Genomic DNA, 21,220 nt, shown 5'->3' with positions numbered 1-21,220 from the left:
TTAAAGAAATGCTCACATGCTGCCATCTTGACTATTAATAGCAAAATCTGCAAATGTACTGAACTCTGCCATAGAAAATATGCATTTGTATTTGTGTGTGTGTGTGTGTGTGTGTGTGTGTTCATGTTTTTCTATCCCAATGAGGACTTCAACCTGAATGCACAGTCACACCGACTTATGAGGATACACTGACACACTGACTTATGTCACTGTGGGGACATAAATTGAGGCCCCAGTGAGAAAACAAACTTATAATTCATACAGAATGGAGTGTGTGTGTGTGTGTGTGTGTGTGTGTGTGTGTGTGTGTGTGTGTGTGTGTGTGTGTGTGTGTGTGTGTGTGTGTGTGTGTGTGTGTGTGTGTGTGTGTGTGTGTGTGTGTGTGTGTGTGTGTGTGTGTGTGTGTGTGTGTGTGTCTGCATATATGAAATGTTTATAGAAATACATTCTTTCTGTTTTATTTTGACCAAACAAAATTGCTTTGAGTTGTCAAATGTAATTTACATAGAAATATATCATGCCTGGAGTCTACTTTTGTGGAAATCATTCATGTGCAAACCACCATAGATGATGACCTTTGGCCCTTTCCTATAACTCTATGGGCCCTAACAATCTTAAGCGCATGCAAGTCTAAAACAGGGCACTTAGACCACCGCATGGTCTAAAAGGTTGGTCCCGATTGTCTTAATAACATTCTCTGAGTGTGCTTACATTAAGGACCCACCTATAGCCACAAATTACTAAAGTGCTCTTTAAATAACATGACTTTAGACCAGGTTTAAGTTGGTCAGTGGCGCTGCCTATTTCATTTGCCTCAAAATAACACACTTCGTTTTCAGACCAGCATGGGTGCGCATGCAAATGCATTTACTATTTAAACAACGTGGGCGTGGCACAGGTCCTGAAAATGATAAGTACTTCAGACTTAAACAAACAAAACACACTTGTGTTGTGCCGAGTGTGTGATCGGGCCCTATGTGTCTGTCTGTCTTTATGTCATTTTGTATTGGCAGCAACTTAAATTCAGCAGGATTGATGAAAGTGGTGAAGTACCTCAAAAACCAAAAATAATTTATAAAATCTTCTATTACACTGAAATCTCTCAAAACACGTTATATTGATAAAAGAAGAAGAAATTTGAGAATAATTTTCATGTTTTGAAATAAAAAGAACAATCAAGATGTTCCTTTGGGATTTAATTATTTATCCATTAGAGGGTGTGTTTTTTTTTTTGTGTTTTTTTGCATTTATGTCCTTCACAAAGCTTGTGTGCAACGTTTCAAATTTTCTCAAATGATGTTTCCCAGAATATCAATGTTCTGCTCCGGTATTGTTGCCTATTTTCTTCAGTTATGACAGTTTAGATCCATCGAGTTCTCTACATTCAAAGATGCTTGAATGTGAAGATCTTCTGAATATCAAAGTTGTAAGAGACAAAGGGAAGACGACAGCAGGTGGATGAGGAGCGGCATGCTGTGAGGAACTAAAGGGTGTTTGTTTAGAATTCTCCATGATGCTCCGCCTATTTGGGAAAGCAGGAAGGTGTGCGTGAGTGCGTGTATGTATTTACATGAGAGAGAGAGATCTTTTGATATTTCTGAGCACGAGCGTCAGTCTGTTTATGATTCAGCTGTCTCCTCATCATGTCTGTTAACACTCGCACCGCCACCCACCCGAACCACCGTCAGAAAGAAAAAAAATCCCTTTATTGTGCAATCTCGTGTTTGGCATTGGAACCAATCAGCGGTTATTTTTAATGAGGTTATGGAAGCCACTGTAAATTCACAGATCGATATTTCACCATGAACCATAAACAAGTTCCTGATGTGCTTTGGGAGAGTTTGAGAAGGTCAGACTCAACAGGAGAAATGTGTTCCCGGAAAGATAGTGAAGGATGGGTTTCACGCACACACACACAAGGTTGTGATCCCTCAACATATGCTGGGATGTTCTGCTCAAACTGATATATGTCCCCTCTGTAATCTGTTCATGCTTGATTAGAAAGAAATATCTCCACAGCGTTTACGTTGAAGGTCAGGAGCTCCAAACTTTCAGGAGATTTATTCCTTTTGATAGTATAAACAAGTGATTAGACAAACAAGTCGCTTGGACTTGTTTGAAAGGCCCTAAAATACATTTGTCCGCTTAATGTAAACGTGGCTGTAGAGAGATGGAATTGAGGTAACAGTTTGGGAGTGTGGCTAATCTACAACAGGTGGACCCGATTTAGACTGTGAGAGCTGAATTACAGTAACATATCCAGAGATGTTCCGCAGCATGGAAGTAATTTACGGCACGTTTTATGGTGCATGGGTATTTGTGTGTGTGTGAATGCGACTGCAAACATCTGAAAGAGCCATTAACCGAGGGCAAAACAAGCAGGCTTTAAGAAAGCACTTGATGTGGGCTCCACTGTGAGGAAACCACCGTGCCAATAGTTTGTCTAGTTAAAGGACAGACAGGCAGGTGCTGGAGAGGGCAGCTTGTCTAGATGAGAGGACAGGACCTCATTCTGAACACTGAAGGCTTACATAGGTGTGAGTGCTTTCTGCTATTTTCACTTAGATGCATGTTGTTCTATAAACTAAAGGAAAGTTTATAGAGCAGTTCACGTATGGCACAAGGACGCTTTAAAACAAATTGTATGCTGTTATGTTATTCAATGCAGTTTGAAATTTAGATTTTCTTACAAAAACGCATCGCTTAGTTTCAGAAGGCCTTTATTAACCCCCTGGAGCCGTGTGGAGTACTTTTAGAATGGATGGATGTGCTTTTTTGACCTTTCAAATCAAATATACCATTCACTGACATTTTAAAGCTTGGAAGAGCCAGGGCATTTTTTATATAACTCTGATTTTGTTTATCTGAAAAAAGAAAGTCATATACACCTAGGATGGCTTAAGGATGGGTAAATTATGGGTTCATTTTTGGGTGAACTATCCCTTAAAAGCTACACTATGTAACTTTTCCGTCCGCTAGAGGTCGCCTATTCAAAACAAAGGCGTAGCTTGATGTTGCCAAGTTTGAGCTCAGAAACTTGGGACATGTGGTCTTAAACTCACAGCCTGTGGAAAAGAATCGGGATAGGACTCGGGAAGAAATCATGTTCATGAATGTGATTATTAACGTTACTGTAGTATAAAGCAGAACAGAACCGAGTGTTGTCGGGGCTGAGCAAAGCCGCTGGAGCGATTGTTAGAAAATGTACGGCTCACGAGCAGCAGGACTTTTATTATGAAGGGACACAGTCGCCGGCGCCATTTACGCTTTTTCGGTCATGAGTATGAGGTAACGCAGCTCTGTTTATCATATTAGATACATTTAAGAGTGTTGAAAATTATGTAATGACGTTACTCTGTGCGTTCGCTCAGCGGCTGCTGTGACACTTGTTGTGCTAAGAGTAAAATAAAACCGGAAACCGAGTAACGCAGATATGACACAATTGACAGTTGACTCCCTCAGACGTCCCGGCGTATAAGTTCCATTTTAAAGTAAAAACAAAATCCTTTCTTGTTTATTTCCATTTCAATATAAAAGTCTTTGCTACTCACTACAGACAGTCTTTGCTGCCATAATGGTGTAAAAATGTAGCAAACATTCACTGGTCAATAGCAAATATGGCATGTTATTCATATAAAAGATTAATTATTGATCAATAATGCTTAAACAAAATTAGCCACTATAAAAGTATAAGTTTGTACAATAGAAAATAAACACAAACTTTTTTTTTTTCACAAACTTTTCGTTTTATATTGGCTAATATTGTTTATAATAAGACCAAATAAGACCAAAATATCAACCAGTATAAGACCAAAATATAAGAAGACCAAAGAGTTCTCATTTGATATACCCTAATTTAATGATCTCATGTTCTCATGTTCAGCAGAAAATCCCGAAGGACTGGCCGAGATGAAGCTTGTTCTCCATGGGTGCATGAGCGTTGTTGAATGGCCGGTGGCGGTCGGGAGCCGTATATGTGAAAGTGTCTAAACAAATTATAAAATAGGCGCTATTTATACGAGTCAAAGGACTAAACCAAATTCTCACCTAAAAAAGTCTTAAAAACTACATTACGTGGCACAACAACAGCTGTATATATATCATTGCATTAATGAAATGTGTTACATTATAATAATAATAATGTAATAATTCTTGATGGTACAATAATTTCTATTGTTTTTATCGTTTTTATCATGCTAATTTCTTTTCTATTTTTCCCCCGATAAAAATGACCCTAACATATCCTTGACAGGCTTTCTGAGATTCACCCACAAATATGCCAAACAAAAGTGCTTTAAGGCAGTGAGACATGTTTTTAGAAAATATATCTTTTCAAGTGTCTTATCTTATTCCGGTTGGCACATTTGCTGCTTGTTTTAAACATAACAGCCTCAATACATTTATTATTTCATTTTTTATTTCGTCAACAGCCATTTGTTTTACAGTCAAAGTCATATACTCACAGGACTCTGACAACACCGTACTGTCACACATATTTGCAGCCTCTGTAGGTCAAACTGACTTTCAAACTGATTCACTCATGCTATCTTTTGCCTCTTCTCTCTCTCCCTCTCCCTTTCCTTTTCTTATGCTCTGAGAGCTGCATTCTCATGAAACGCACACTATATAGAGAGAAAATCAAATGCGAAGCATGAAAAATTCTTTTATGGTTCCAGTGGTTCAAAGCTTGGATTAAGGGTGGAATTTAATATGAAGTTGATGATTTATATGACAAGCTCACTGGAATCATCTCACTGACTACATTTGTGTTTTTTTGTGAACATAATCAAAATTTTCATTGATAAATGTTGCTACTGCACTAATCCAAAGAAATGAACAAAGGCAAAACTAAATTGTTTTTAAGAGATCTATTAAGTCAAAGATTTTAATTTTTTTCTCAAACATTCCCCTTCTCATCACAGTATTACAGTGAGAGTTTGGTTTTCCGTGTGTTCTGGTTTGCCATTCTCTCTCTGCATAATGGTGACCTAGATAGAAAATATGCATTGTGGTTATTCATTTCAGCTTATTCTGTTGTGTTCCCTGTGATTTTCTGCCCAACAGATTTAGCCTTTGTGTGTTTAACAACGTTCTTTGCTGATGTATGGTTTGAATGGAGGCCAAATAAAAAAAACTGGACTAAAGAATATTTCAATTGTCACTCTTACATGAGTTATGTCAGTCATTCCCAATCTAATTCTCTGACTCTCCGATGCAGGTTCTGGCAGGGCGAATACACGGTGGCCGTGAGCATCAACGACTACCTGGACGTGTACTGTCCGTACTACGAGAGCCCCCAGCCTCACAGTCGCATGGAGCGCTACATCCTTTTCATGGTGAACCATGATGGTTACCTCACCTGTGAACACCGCATGAGAGGCTTCAAACGGTGGGAGTGTAACCGGCCCCAGAGTCCTGACGGACCCCTGCGCTTCTCTGAGAAGTTTCAGCTCTTTACCCCCTTCTCACTTGGTTTTGAGTTCCGACCTGGACACGAGTACTATTACATATGTAAGTGTGTGCATTTTCTCATTGGGTGAACCGTTTCAGAAGTGGCATGTGGTAAACTTATAAAATGAGAAGTCAAAGTCGACTCAATGTTGCAGTGGTTCTCAACCTTTTTGACTCCCCATTGACCACAACAGTATTTAAAGGCCTAACACTTCATTTCATTTTAGGATTCCAGAAAAACGAAATGCTCTCCAAGGATCCTACTTTTTTTTAAACCAATGAAACCATGAAGGTTCACTGGATAAGACTAAGCATAAGGATTTTTCTACTCCCAATTTCTACACTTACGTGACTAAATCCATGTCTATAAATCTTTTAAAATTAGGCCACCACATATCAGTTATTTTAGTACTAATTTAACTTTTAATTTGTAATCATTTTAAGTGCTTTGCTAATTTTTATTAGTTTTTATTTACTTATTTTCAATTTGTTTAATTTCACTTAGTTACTTATTTCAGTTATTTTCCCAGGCAACATTTCTAGTTATCTAATATTTTTGTTTTATTTTATAAAAAAACAAAAAAACATTTTAATAGTTTTACTTTTAATTCATTATTAAAACAATGCCTCATATATCCAAGTTTCCCAAGACAGTGAGAGCCTTGGTTCTTCAAAGAGGCAGTAGAGGAAGTGAATCAAAATAAGAAATAGCTTGATTTTCAGTTGTTTATGCTCTTGTTTGTGCATGTTTTGTCTTATTTTAAATAATTTAGTCATCATGAAACACTTTTGACGTTTTCTGTGGGTCCCTGGTTGAGAACCACTGCTCTGGGACTTATTTGTTTAGTACAATAAAGCTCCATTTACATTCGATGTTTACACAGTTTTGAGGTTAAAGGCATATGAAACAACTTCATATTATACATTTTATACAATGCTATTATAATTTGTATTGATATCATAATAATACATAAAATATCACTCATAAAGTTTATGAATTAAAAATGAATCAACACAACAAAACATAAGCATATTTGGCTTCATCTTGCTGTTATTTATTATTTATATACATTTTTCGGACCAATAGTCAACAAAGGCTTGGTAAATAGGTTTAATTATGGTCTCATCTGAGTGGCTACTATACGTCAATTCGAATTTATTTTGATTCGAGTTGTTTTCTTTGTAATTATTTTGTTTCCACCCATTCATGGTGATTTGTGGACCAGCTGTGAACATGACAGGCAGGCATTATCGCATCGACAGGGTCAAGCAGCCAATCACAGAGGCTTTCTGTGACTTTTCAGACTCTTTTCACATTCCGCACTCTTTAGAATCTTTAAGAACACAATGAGCTGCAGGGAAGCAACAGAGACACTGGCGAACTCTGAAATCTCATCCGCTGGTGGACCTGAAATAAATGAGTGTTTTACACACAGTTTGAGCTTGTATTTCACACTATTTGTTTTGTTGTTTCTTTTATGTCATTTGTATTTTTTCTTGCGTCCTCTGGCAAAATGCCCCAGAGTTACAGGACATTTAAAAAGACGCAGATGGTTTGTGAGAGAAATAGAAATGGAGAAATAGAGATGCTTTAATCTCAAATGAGATCCTAAATGAGAAACATCCAATAGCTCATTCCCATTATCCTCAAAGCTTTAAACTGGTGTGTTCAAATGGAAAACTTGTCCTTCAAGTATTTGTTTTACTGTCCTCCAGTGAGGACATTTTGGTATGGCTAAACCAAATTAAAAATAGACATTAAACAAAAAAAAAATCTTTTTTTTACTTAAACCGCCTCGCTGTTTTAATAAGATAACATGAAAGACTTGTATCAGGAAGATGCCGGGAGAAAACAGGGAGCGGCAAGCAAATCAATAATTTATATGGTAATTACAATTCCTGACATGGGAGGCTGTGGCGTGGGCAGATGTGGCTGGGCCGGGAGCCACCTGTGTACAGTACAGAGAGCACGGTGACTTTGAGCTCTCGTCGGCTTTGTGTCGCAGAGCCGCGCTGTTCATCAGCAGCCATACGCACAGCGGCCGGGCGGCCCTTTCTTTCTCCCATGGAGATTGCCACAGATCCTACATGCTTTTCATTTGACTGCTGATTATTCCCTGATTGACAGCTCAGACTGAAAGAGAGCGAAGCAGCCGCGGAGGGGGCGTCGTTCTGAGTCAACATCCCCTCCACCCAAGCCCCCCTAAATCAGCAGGGCGTAGCGCTGCTTATCATACACGCCGCAGCGTTGTCTCCGTGCGCGGGAGAGAGAGGGAGAGATGCCACAATAAGCAGGCAAAAAAGTTCAAAGATACCCTTCAACTCTGTGTTTCTGCCCCCAAACTGATTTTTTATGCATCTGGCTCACAGCTCCCAGCCAGGTCTTGCATTGTGACGGCTTTTGTTTCAGGCTGAAGGGGGAGGACTGGAAAAGGCCTTCGGACACCCCCGCTCCCCCACCAAGACGGCCCCATTCAGCACCCGAGCCGCTCCCTGAGAGGATTGTGTGGATGCCGGCAGCTCTATGGGCGTCACGGTCCCTTGGGGGATTGATGCTTTGAGGCAGGGTCGGTGGGGTCAGCGATGAGAGATGGATCTGAGAGGTTATCACGGAGGAAGTGGGGGCTGATCTCGATTGTCTGCTGGTAAAAGAACACGTCCATCAGACCTGGTCAGACTTAACCCCCGGACTTCCATCTCTCCGCCCGTATTGATCGGCTGTGATGACATCTTGACAGGCGTCTTCTACACAGCTGCCGGCGGTTGAGGTTGGGTGCTCTCCAATGAACCTGGGATCCGGTGTAGTGGACATGCCAAAAGAATACACAATGACCTGAGCTGGGCCATGGGGTAGCGGAGCGGGGGGAGGGTTGTTCAGGTTGAAGATGACAAACTCTAGACCAGGGTTGGATTTTTTTCAGGGATCCACAGAAAATTTGAATGGAAATCCAACAGACATCTAGAAACTAATCTAGAAATCCAAAAAACTAATCGTTTTTAGACAAAGAAAATACATACATATTTTGTACACATAAAATATAGGATTTTCCAGATAATATTTTAATACTTTTTAATGAGGTTTCGGCTTTAATATGGTGATAAAGCTAATAATATGCTAAATAAAAAGCCATGCAGTTTCTCTATCACATTTAATTAGTTATAGTATGTATGTGTGTGTGTATATATATATATATATATATATATATATATATATATATATATATATATATATATATATATATATATATATATATATATATATATATATATATATACATACATACAGAGAGAGAGAGTGTGTTTGGGGTCAGTAAGATTTTTTCCTGTTTTGGAAAGTCTTTCACTAAGGCTGTATTTATTTTATCAAAAATACTAATATAAAAATTTAAAACTTTTTACACGCATGCAAATGAATTGTATCATCAGAAGAGTAAACGCGCACATGCGTTTGCAGTATTTACATGGGTTGTAACTCATTTTGTGGCGAAAGATTGCTCAAAACTGCGCATGTGTTGAACACCTGTGTACACGTACAGCTCAAAAGAAGCATACTTTGCAAGGCTGTGTGTTTGATTGTGCGCATATGCTTGCGTACACGTAAAAAAAAAATATATATATATATATATATATATATATATATATATATATATATATATATATATATATATATATATATATATATATTGACAGCTCAGATATATATATACTTTTGGCATTTCTTGTCTGTATTCAGACTGTGACTCGTACCACAGCAGGTTAAGCCTGACATTAAATATATGCTGTTTTCTTCGTGTGCTTGGTTCTCTTTGTGGACATTAGATTGGCTGCCCAAGTTCAAATAAATGTTTTCACTCCCCCATTCTTTCACACAAGACCCTTATAAGGAAATAAGTTGGAGATGTGTTGTGTCTGGAGTACAGAGATGAATGAAGTAATCTGTCAGTAAAGCTTGTGTCTGGGGAGCAGAGATGAACGGTGTTGCTGATGTTCTGGTGGAGCTGATCTGATGGTAGACTGCTGGCTGACTCAATTGTGACTCTTTGCTCTCAGGTCACTGAGTGCTATGTGGGGTAATTTGCTATGGGAACACTGTGTGTCGCAGGCCATTGTATGTGACGACGCCAAGCTGGTGAAGGTCATAGCAATTTCCCAGAAATGAAGCAAATCTCAGACTTTGTTCTTGATTTGGTTCTCAAGGGGTTAACCTCACTCTCAGGCTTGAGAGACAGTCACAAGTGTCACCTCACAACAGCAGGAAGGTCTTAAAACAAAATCATTCAGCGAGCAAATAACTCAATCTGTTTGTCACAAGCACATTTAGCTCATTATTTCTCTTCTACTTCCTTTTCAACAGCCTCTCCTCATCCTAACCACGCTGGCAAGCCGTGTTTAAAGTTGAAGGTGTACGTGAAGCCTACAAGTAAGTCATGCTCTAACTGTTTCGCCCTGTCGCTGTAGAAAATAATATCCCTTCATGTCTACTGGCCAGCCTTCTGTTAGGCATAACAGGAATGCAAATAAGCAGTTGACACATTTTCCAGGAACATTTAGTTAATGAGATGTCATATTTATTTTCAAGCTGTGAGAATGTATTCAAATGCAGTCTACATCCATCCAAACAGCAGCTGAGGTCTAATGGGAACGATTAGGACTATTGTGGATTATTTGTTCTCAGGTTTTTACCTTCATCACTCACCAATGAAAATTCAATATTAAAGGGACAGTTCTCCCAATATTTTAAATTCAGTCATTTACATATGATGTATGACTTTCTTTTTTATGTGGAACAGAGAGTAAAATAAGTTATTTTGAGATGTCTCAGTGGGTTTGTTGTTTATTTTTGTTCATACGATGCAAGTCATTGGTCACCAAAGCCAAAGTCTAGTTACCAACATTATTCTAAAGAAATTATTTTGTGTAATGCAGAAGAAAGAAAATCATACTATCCCATTTATTTTTCAGCAAATGCAAAGTTCAAGGGTATCAGATATTGATATTGCATTCATAGTCTAACCTTTATTGGTTTTACTCTTTTAAAAATAACAGATCAAATAACATTTTAACTTGTCAGGGTTGTTCACACTCATAATCGCTGGTGGTCAGTTGCTGTACTGTTGATATAGGGATTTTTACCCGACTATAGTACATAGTATAATTCTATAGTGAGACTACAGTATACAGTAAAAATGAAATCAAATAAAGTATGATGGAAACACATTTACTAAATTCTTAGATATACATAGAAAAAGACTGAATAATTGACTGAATAAATCACTGTTTTTCCATTTTTTGTGTCTGCCAATTTCCCCAGATATGACACATTTGTTCTTTTGAACACTAGATAAAAACACTGCCTTGTTCTTAAATATTTTTTTATGAAATTCTGGATTTGCAGTTTGCATCAAAATATACACTACTGATTAAAGTGTTAGTTCACCCAAAGTTTTTCGTTTCACGAGAGCACCATGAAGTATGCGTGTTGTGAGAGCAGATATTATTGCGTGGACACACGTTGCAGAGTAATATTTTGTAAAAAAAAAAAAAAAAGTGGTAAATGGTGTGTTTTTGCGCAAATAAATCACTCGCACCACTGGAGTTACATGGATTTCTTGTCTTTACTATACCTCTCTGGGGCTTGAAAGTGGTAGTTGCGTAGCTGTCAATGGAAGGACAGAAAGAGATCTTTCTTTAAAAAGATGTTTATTTGTGTTCTAAAGATGAACGAAAGTCTTATGGGTTATGGAATGACATGAGGGTGACTAAATGATTACAGAATTTTGGGGTATGCTATCCCTAACTATTTTAAAAGTTCAGTCAGTCGTTTTTTAAAAGAAATTAAATAGTTTTATTCAGCAAGGACATGTTAAATTAGTACGGTAAAAAATTTTTTTTACATTGTTTAAAAAATCTGTTTTAACCCTTGTACAGCTTTCAAATTCACTACCCTTCCGTTACCCTCGTGCCACTAAATTTATTAAACTGCTGTAAAAATGTATCAGATTATTTATTTTTATTTTTTGCATAAGTCTATTAATCAACCTCAAAAAAATTATCCTGAAAAAAATATTGTATCACATTTTCCACTAAAATATTTGGCAAAACAACTGTTTTCAACACTGATAATAATAAGAACATTTTCTTGTGCACAAAATCTACATATTAAAATAATTTTCTGAAGGATCATGTGACGTTGAAGACTGGAGTAATTTGTCATCACAGGTATAAATTTACATTTACATAATACATAAAAGACATTTAAACAGAAAACAGTTATTTTAAATGGCAATCATTTCACAACATTACTGTTTTTACTGTATGTTCAATCAATAAATGTAGCCTTGGTGAGCATAAGAGACTTCTTTTAGAAACCTTTGAAAACAATCTAACCGACCCCAAACTTTTGAACAGTATTCCGGAGGTCCTGGAGGGCCACTGTCCTGCAGAGTTTAGCTCCGACTTGCCTCACCACACCTGCCTGGAAGTTTCTAGCATGTCTAGCAAGACCGTGATTAGCTGCTTCAGGTGTGTTTAGAGCTAAACTCTGCTAGACAGTGGCCCTCCAGGAGCAGGATTGGACACCCGTGGTTTAAAACAACAGCGTTCAAGCTCCAATAGGAAATCCAGTGTTTATTTGAAATTCATTGGCACAGATATGTCAGTTTCATGTAATCTATGAAAACCGTGTGTGAAATGTGAACCAGAACCTCTGCCTCAGTAATTAAACTCTAATTAGGTCAGTGCTGTGGGCCCCTGCTGCTTTGAGTAAAGGTATGCATTTCCTAGCGCTTCCTCTCCGTGTGCTGTCTCTCTGTGTTTGTGTGTTTCAGATGGTTCGGGCTACGAGTCTCCAGAGCCCTTCCTGACTGATCAGAGCCAGCGCTGCAGGGCCGACGGCCCGTGCCTAGCTGTGCTGCTGCTGCTGCTGGCCTTTCTCCTGGCCCGCGTTTAAGAAGCTCCGCCGCTGCCCAGACTGCCTACCGCTCTCCCTCCATCCATACTCCCTCAGGGAAGCCCTCTCATCCAGCTCCCCAGGCCCACCGGCTAGCGCGCAGTCATCCTCTTTTTTTACCGAACGAGATCCTCGCAGCTGATCCGAGGACAGAGACGTTCGCCCTGCTTAGCGGCTGATGTAAAGCAATTGTGAGACTTAAACACCTGGAGTCTGTCGTGGAATGTGACTTTTTATATATATGCTGTCATGTAATCGAGGCTTGTATTCATGTGCCATTTTGTCACATTTCAGGACATTGCGGTTTACAAAAGATTTCAGACACTTATTTGGTAAGCTATAATACCCCCCACATCATCTTTACACCCTACTCAGCCCCTGTTTACCCAGAAATAAAGGGACCCCCCCCCCCCCCCCCCCCAATAACAAATGACACCAAAGGACTCTCTTCAGAGTTTTAGTTTTATTTTCCTTTTGAAGGGAGAGAAAAAACGTGTTTTGTGGTAGCCAGCAGCTAGGGACTTAGTTTTAGACATTCACATGCATGTGAAACACTGTGAATCAGAAACTGATCTTCTTACAATAGTAACGATATATTTTTATTAGCAAAAACGAAAAAAAACGTAGACCTTCAAGCCACTCTTCTAGTGTACGGCTCAGCTGGTGGAGTTTGGAGATGCAGCCAAATGTCAGTGCTCACTGCTGGCCCTCGCCTCAAAATTATGTGTCTACTGGCCGGACAAGGACACGGAATCTCCGAGATGAGAAGAATTGCTTTGGTGCAAACCCAAATGCCGCTTAATAAAACTGCATTGGTTTTTCTTTCCAGCTCTGTGGGACAAACAAGCAATGAAACGCAGTGTGTGTTTCAAAAAATGATCTGTGAGGATCAGGGACTAGCCACTTTTAATTCACCAACGCACACACTGCGGGCATGGACAAAAAGGAAATGGATTTTTTGTATTCTATTTCATGTTATTTTTGTAGCATTTAAAAGCAACATTAATTATTCATGTGATATGAGGATTGGTTTTAGTGGCGATACAGTGTGAGTCAGCAGTCGGACGTATTCAGATGGGCCCACTCTCTCACTCTTACTGTTGTTATTGTGATCTTGTCAAACTGTATTCAGTATTTAAAGAGACAGAAAGCATTTCTTTCCATCTGATTTGATTGTGTCCTCTTTTTCATGTGACGTTTTGTACAGCCAACATGTTCTGTCGAACTGAAGAAACATGCAGAAATGAAAAACAAAAAATAAAGCATTTTTTGTCTACGAGATGCACCAATGTGAGAAAAGATGCATTGTCTGGAGTTGACAAGTGACATTTTGACTCAGCTTTCTAGAGCATAGATGTTATATGAAATATTTTAGAATGAGATGATCTCTGCAGACATTAATCCTAAAATATTTTTTTATTTTTTCTCCTCCCAAAACTAAATGAAGACAAAAGCCACTTACCTAAAAACATTTTTGTTTCTCTGTACACTGCTAAATTGTCCTGATCCGTAAAGTTTCTTTATGTACACTATGTAAAGATTGATTTTCAAGTAACTTTATGTAATTAAATTGTGCAACATTATGTGCTTATGAGAATACTTGATATTATGACATATATTTTGAGATAAAAAAAACTACTTTAGACACCTTGTGTATGATTTTCACATTTGTTGGTGTTTAAATCTGCAAATTATCAGTAGCAAATTATAAGAAACAAATACTTTTATTAAACAAGAATGCATTTAATCAATCAAAAGTGACATACATTTATAATTTTACAAAAGAATTCTGTTTCAAATAAATGCTTTTCTTTTTATTAATAAAAATTAATCACAAAAATAGTAAGAAACTGTTTAAAAATAATAATAAGAAGAAGAAATGTTTCTTGAGAATGATTTCTGATGGATCATGTGACTGAAGACGAGTAATCATGCTGAAAATTACATTTTACAGTTTTAAATTTTAAATAGTATTACTATTTCACAATATTCCTGTTTTACTGTATTTTTTTGTTTAACTGTATTTATTATAACATTTATTTTGGTGACTTGTGTTTTAGTCATTCATAAACTAAATAAATATAGATTTTACTATTATAAATCTAATTAAACATATAATAATAATAATGATAAGAGATACATCAAATAAATTCTGCCTCCGTGAGCATAAGAGACTTCTTTCAAAAACAAAAGTGTTACAGCCTTATTCCAAAATGGTTTCAAATCAATATTTTCCGCAAAATTCTACAAAAAATACCCCATTAATGGCATTTTAGCACATTAATGAAGTTTGTTAAATTGTATTAAAAATAAAAAAGCGAAAAAATCACTTGTATATTATGTATTCACAGCCTTTGTCATCATAATCAAAATTTAGCTCAGGTGCATCCTGTTTCCACTGATCACTCTGACAGAGCTCCAGCATTTCACTGTGTATAGAGGAGAACCTTCTAGAAAAAGGCAGCACTCCACCAATCAGGCCTGTATGGTAGAGTGGTCAGATGGAGGCCACTCAGTGAAAGGCACATCATAGCCCATTTTAATACTCCACCAGAACAGAGAAAAAAGTTCTCGCTCCCAGAGCTGCAAGAACAAAAAGATGACATTTTGTTCTCGCAGCCCTGGTTTGGGAGTTCTCACAGCTTGTTCTCGACACATTGCCTAAGCAGAACTTTTTTCTTGCAGTGTCCGAGAACTATTGTGTGACTGGTCATACATTTAAAGTGAGTGTAGTTAATGCGGAAAAAAGCAGATGTTCGGCACCTGCTTTTCTCCGGACGTATGGAATGTAATGGCCATAACGAACTTTGTTCTTGTTCTTGCCACCTCGAGAAAACAAACAAATGTATTTGTTCCTGCAGAGTATGCCCCAAGCTTAAAAATAAAAATAAGCCTTTTTTTTTTTTTTTTTTTACAATTTTTAATAAGCTTAAAAATAAAAATAATACTGTCATTAATTACCTACCTCGTTCGACACCCGTAAGATCTCTGTTCATCTTCGGAACACAAATGAAGATATTTTTTGTTGAAATCCGATGCTCAGAAAGACATTCATTGGCGCTAATGTCATTTCCGCTCTCAAGACCCATAAAAGGCACTAAAGACGTCGTTACAAAGTCTATCTCACTGCAGTGATTCTACAATCATTTGAAGAAACAATGAGAATAGTTTTTGTGTGCAAAAACAACAACTAAATTAAAGCTGCGAGCAGCGATGACGGGCCCAAGCCGGTGGCACCGCCACCCCGGCGGCATCAGCTTAACTGTGCGCAGCAGGCCAATAGGCATTTAATATGGGAAAAAATAAATAAAGGGACTATGTCAAAGTCATTTGAATTCACCTCATTAACTGCAGCAACTGGTGCTGCTATGACCAGGAACCACAACACTCACATCTCTGAGATCAATTACATTTTATTCATTAATTTTATGTCAGATGATTTCAAATGTCAATTTCAAATGAGTGCAGAATACTGTCCAAATGCTGAAGTTGTATTATCCTTACACTTCTCTTAAAAATAAATTAAGCCAAATCACAGAGACCGTAACAATGATTTTAATATCAGTGTCAGGTAGAGTAATATGCGTGCATATAATTTATGGAAGTTTATTATAAACAGCCACTTTTATAAATTAATGTGAAATTAAATTTGTTTAATCCATTTGAATTTTATCAATAAATAATTAGTTTAAAGAGGTGTCATACGTGATCGTTGCAAACACAGCACATGACCTTCTTTAAAGCCCATGTTACAGAAAACAATTAAAAGAATTTTCAATTATGTGCAAATGTATTTTTTGCAGCTCAAAATTTTGTAAGTTCAGAAGACCAGTATTTAATTAAAGATATAATATATGTTTTAGTTTTTTACTTATTTTTCACAATAAAGTGATAGATATTTGTGATAGCCTATGATATGAAAGGGTTAAATTATGAAAAAACAAGAGACAAGATGACACACAGAGTGAGAGAGACCCCCTCCACACACACACACACACACACACACACACACACACACACACACACACACACACACACACACACACACACACACACACACACACACACACACACACACACACACAGAGTGATCCTGAGAGAGGGAGAGTGAGGGGGGAGGGGAATGACAGACACAAAATCTAAACAGTGAGAGATCATTGTTTTTATTTCACTGTCTGAAAACACTGTTTTGCAATAACAACAATAGTTTTATCTTCAAAACAGTGTTCCCTAGGACATATCCAACCTGGTTACTAAATAAGGCTACACTTCCACCTTCTGGTTATTCTATATACCGGTAGCTCATTGGTTCTCATTTTTGTCCTTAAACAAAAGGCATTAATCTTCTCATTGTTTAAGTTACACACACTACTTATTTTTATTTTATTTTTTTAAAGACAATAAAATGTGTTTTTTCTTTTGTTAGTAATGTTTTTTTTATATTTATATATTTTTATTAATAATTATTTGTATTAACACAATTATTTAACTAATTATATAAAACAATATTGTCAATGCCCTACAAATAAACTGGTTTTACACATTAATTTTTTTATTCAAACCCAGAATAATATGTTTAATCCTTTAATGCAGGCCAAAGCACAGTATTGAGAGGTAATCTTTTTAGACAGAAGAGTGGCTCACACACACACACACACTGTAGAAATCAGTGACACGTGTCCCCATGAGTCTGTGTGCATTCAGGTTGAAGTCCCCACCAGGCTAAAAAGAACACACACACACACACACACACACACACACACACACAGTAGTAATGCTGAAGTATGCTACAGGCAACTCTTATCAGTTAAGCCAATCCACCATCCCCCATCCACAACACAGACACACACACACACACACAAACCCACCCCCCCACACACACATACACACACACTCATGTCTGGTTCACTATCTTTTTGGGGACTCACCATAGACGTAATGGTTTTTATGCTGTACAAACCATATATTCTGTCCTCCTACACTGCTCCTACCCCTAAACCAACCCATCACACAAAACTTTCTGCATTTTCACATTTTCAAAGTAACTCATTCTGTATGATTTATAAGCTTTTGTACCCATTAGGAAGTCCCCATGAGTCTGTGTGCATTCAGGTTTAAGTCCCCACCAGGCTAGAAAACCATTCACACACACACACAGAGGCAAGGTTTTTTGCTTGAAAACTTATACAATATTGCCCTCTACTGGTCATTTAAGGGAGAGCATAAGTATTGAAAAAAAAAAAAAAAAAAACACAGTGTGAATATAAAGAATAACCAGCAGGTGGGAGTATAGCCTTATTTATGAACCATTACTAGTGTCCCAATTTGGTCTTTTTTAGGCTTTTACTAAGGGAAAACCGTTTGAGATATCCAATATCCGTTCGCATTTTAGCATCTTCTGTATATTTACTTCATGTTGTCTGAGTTTGGAGGAGATTGAATGAATCGCTTTTGAGGAGAAGGTAAAAACTCAGAGCTCGCTTTCCACTTTGTGTTATCTTCCAACCAAATTATCTGACTTCCTGTTGGTCAGAGCTAATGACTGTAAATTAGAAAGTTGTCCGGCTCGAAAAGTACAATATATATTCCGAGTTTGGTGACTGCAGATAAAACTAACCCCCCACTTTGGACAAAAGTGACACTTCCTGCTGCCAGTTGGTGGCGCTATAACTTTGACTCACAAAAGTCATATCCATGTGATCGTCCTCTTACAACGAACACACAGCTGAAGTTTCATCAAAATGAATTAATGTATGCAAAAGTTATAACACACTTCCTGTTTCCTTTTTCTCGCTATAAATTCGTCTCTTCGCCACGGCCAAACCGTTTGAGAAATCAGAAAGTTGCTCGCAATTTAGCATCCTCAGTGTCTTGACTTCATGCTGACCGAGTTTGGTGCTGATCGGGTGAATCGTCTAGGAGGAGTATCGCAAATTCCACAGCATGCGTTTTCCGAACAACCCATAATAGCTCACTTCCTGTTGGGCTGACACATAACTTAGAGCACGAAAGTTGTTCGGCCCGATGAGTTCTATATGTGTACCGAGTTTCATATATGTACGTGCAAGTGTGTTTGATTTATAGACCCCGTTTTCAGACCCCACTTTAGGGGGCGCTGTCGAGCCCCCCTGCCACGCCCGGGTCCCAGCCTCAGCCCGGCCCTGATGGCCGCGCATTCTGATGCGTGTGCAAAGTTTCAAGAGTTTTCGAGCATGGGAAGGGCCCCAAAAATGCCCAAATAGTCGGGTTAAAATAATAATAATAATAATAATAATCCTTAGAAGAACAATAGGGCTCTGCGCCCTTTCAGGGCTTGGGCCCTAATAACAACTTATATAGTGATGGGCCGATTTCAAAACAAGTTTCGAACGGTTATGAATCCACGTATCGATTCATGATTCGCATCGTGTGTCAAACGACTGAAATCATGTGACATTAGCGATCCGAATCAGAAATCGATACGCTGATTCATAACAGTTCAAATCTTTTTGATTTTTTTAATTTTTGATTTCAACAAAAATATCTTCATTTGTGTTCGGAAGATAAACTGACGTCTTACGGGTGTCGAACGACATTAGGGTAAGTAATTATTGACAGAATTTTCATTTTTGGGTGAACTAACCCTTTAAAGGACTCTCAGACCACGAGAAACAAAATTGAACTGATGAAACAAAGATTGAACACTTTGGCCTCAGTAGCAAGCATCATGTCTGGAGGAAACTAGGCCAATACCATCCCTACACTGGTGGTGGTGGCAGCATCATGCTGTGGGGATGTTTTTCAGTGTCAGGAACTAAGAGACTAGTTAGGATCGAGGGAAAGATAAATGCAGCAATTTACCGAGACATCCTTGATGAAAATCTGCTCCAGAGCACTCTGTACCTCAGATTGAGGTGAAGGTTCATCACAACGACCCTAAGCACACAGCCAAGATAAAAAAGAAATGGCTACGGGACAACTCGGTGAATCTCCTTGAGTGGCCCAGCCCAAGCCCAGACTTAAAGACAATTGAACATTTAAATCATTAAGCGCTGTGAATACTTTCCGGATGCACTCTATTATCAACCCCAGACTTATGAAAAGTAATAAATGTCATATTGTAGGCTACTAAAACCACAATAATGTTGGCTATTAGATTTTAAAATAAATAAATACTTAATGTTATGAAAGTAGATAAAACAGAAACTTGTAATTCCAGTATTATTATCGGAAGCTTTTAGCCCTGCTGTACCCTGCACATTTTTATTATTTTGTTTAATGCCCTGAAAAAGCAGCCTCGAGAAGTCTCTTACTTAAACCATGAAAAATGGTGAAACATGTTTAATACTTTAGCAGCAGCGATTCAGCTTATTTTTACAGAGACATTTAGAGATATGATTGCTTTGACGTTGTGTTTTCGGAATGCGGGACGGCTGGAATAAGTCACGGTCATATATGACTTGACATTCAGGCGGGTGTCTGCTCATATTGGCTCGAGGCTTTGGCCTGGATGCTCATCCAACTATTAGGTGAGGGATCAGTAGCCTGACTGGGCTCAGAAAAGTGAATGTCCTATCTGAATATTTTATGCAATGTAGACTATGATAAAAAATACATGCGCTAGAAAAGCATCAGTGCAGGATCTGCAGACTTGGAGATGGCAATGCAGATGCAAACCAAAGTGCCAGTTAGAGGCGCATATTAGAGGCATTGAGAATGATTACCAATGATTAAAATGGCTAGTATAAACGGTGAGCCAAAGATTTATGTCTTACATCTTCGGTCTGTGTCACAGCATGATACGCCTTATGCTGTCATTTGTACTTAAAATTTTACATAATTTTAATGAAATGTTAGACTCAATATAAGTAACACAGCATGCGTTACTTGCTGATTTCCCCAAGAAAAATAGACGTTTGCTGCCCCCTTGTGAATGAGACCATTAGTACCATCTGTTTATTGTTTTTTTTCCATATTTGCCTTTTCATCAATTATTTTATGCCACATAATAGCGTCACACTAATATCTCACAGATCTTTACTTTTGATTCATATTTAAACATATATAGTCCACTCCTGTCAATGTAAATATTGTCGTAATTTACTCATCATCATTAGCATGCCTTTTCAAACCTGTTTGCATTCTAGTGAACACAAAAAAGATATTCTGAAGGAACAGTTTCAGTTCCCATTGACTTATGTTGCCATTTTTGTCCATATAATAGAAGTCAATTGGATCTAAAATTTGTAGAATCAACATTTTTCTAAATATCTGTCATAATTTAATCATAGGGTTTACATTTTATTTTTGATTGGACTGGGCCCATTTCCTTTTAACCAATGCCTCTATCTCTGCAGCACAAACAGCCTCCAACAGTTCCCTGAGGTAAACCTGAGGTACAAACACACGTCTCATAGGGCTCCGTTCATTACATGTTGAATCTATTTGACATGAGCTCTTTGAAAGCAAGAAAAGCGAGCACATTGAGAGTTGAATATCTACAGAGAGCACACTTCAAAAACTATTATGAAATGAAAAGGTTTGTGGATGAGCAGGATATTCTGTGCAGAGATCACAGGAGATCGATGTTTTTGATCAACAAAGAAATACAAGAGCTTCAAAAGACCTTGATGGACATAAACGTGATAAGCGGATATTGTCATGAAGCCTACGCTGCTCATGTGAGATCGGTGAGTATTGCCTTTTCAACTTGTAAAGAATCCAAGAAAGAAAACACACATGGTAATATTGACATCAGTGTTGAAAGCGGTGACTCAGTGAAGTCCAAACACACGTTCAGCCAGAAGCATGATGGTTTGGGTGATGAAACCTCTGATGATT

General features: G+C 37.9%; 1 protein-coding gene across 2 annotated transcripts in view; it reads left to right on the top strand.

The window, feature by feature from the left end:
• Positions 1 to 13,681, top strand: part of efna2a (ephrin-A2a) — a 78,808-nt gene extending 65,127 nt beyond the window's left edge. Inside the window, exons 2-4 of one of the 2 annotated variants that reach the window (XM_067453719.1) lie at positions 5,219 to 5,511; positions 9,806 to 9,871; positions 12,279 to 13,681. In XM_067453719.1, the coding sequence (XP_067309820.1) occupies positions 5,219 to 5,511; positions 9,806 to 9,871; positions 12,279 to 12,400 (481 nt within the window). In that variant the 3' untranslated portion in view covers positions 12,401 to 13,681. Of the gene's footprint in view, positions 1 to 5,218; positions 5,512 to 9,805; positions 9,874 to 12,278 lie in introns of both variants that reach the window. The other variant, XM_067453720.1, reaches the window with a different exon arrangement.
• Positions 13,682 to 21,220: the final 7,539 nt, after the last annotated feature.

This window comes from Pseudorasbora parva, chromosome 9, assembly GCF_024679245.1.
Source record: "Pseudorasbora parva isolate DD20220531a chromosome 9, ASM2467924v1, whole genome shotgun sequence".
NCBI classification, from domain to species: domain Eukaryota; kingdom Metazoa; phylum Chordata; class Actinopteri; order Cypriniformes; family Gobionidae; genus Pseudorasbora; species Pseudorasbora parva.
Note: the sequence above shows the minus strand (reverse complement) of the source record. Positions and strands in the feature narration are given on the sequence as shown.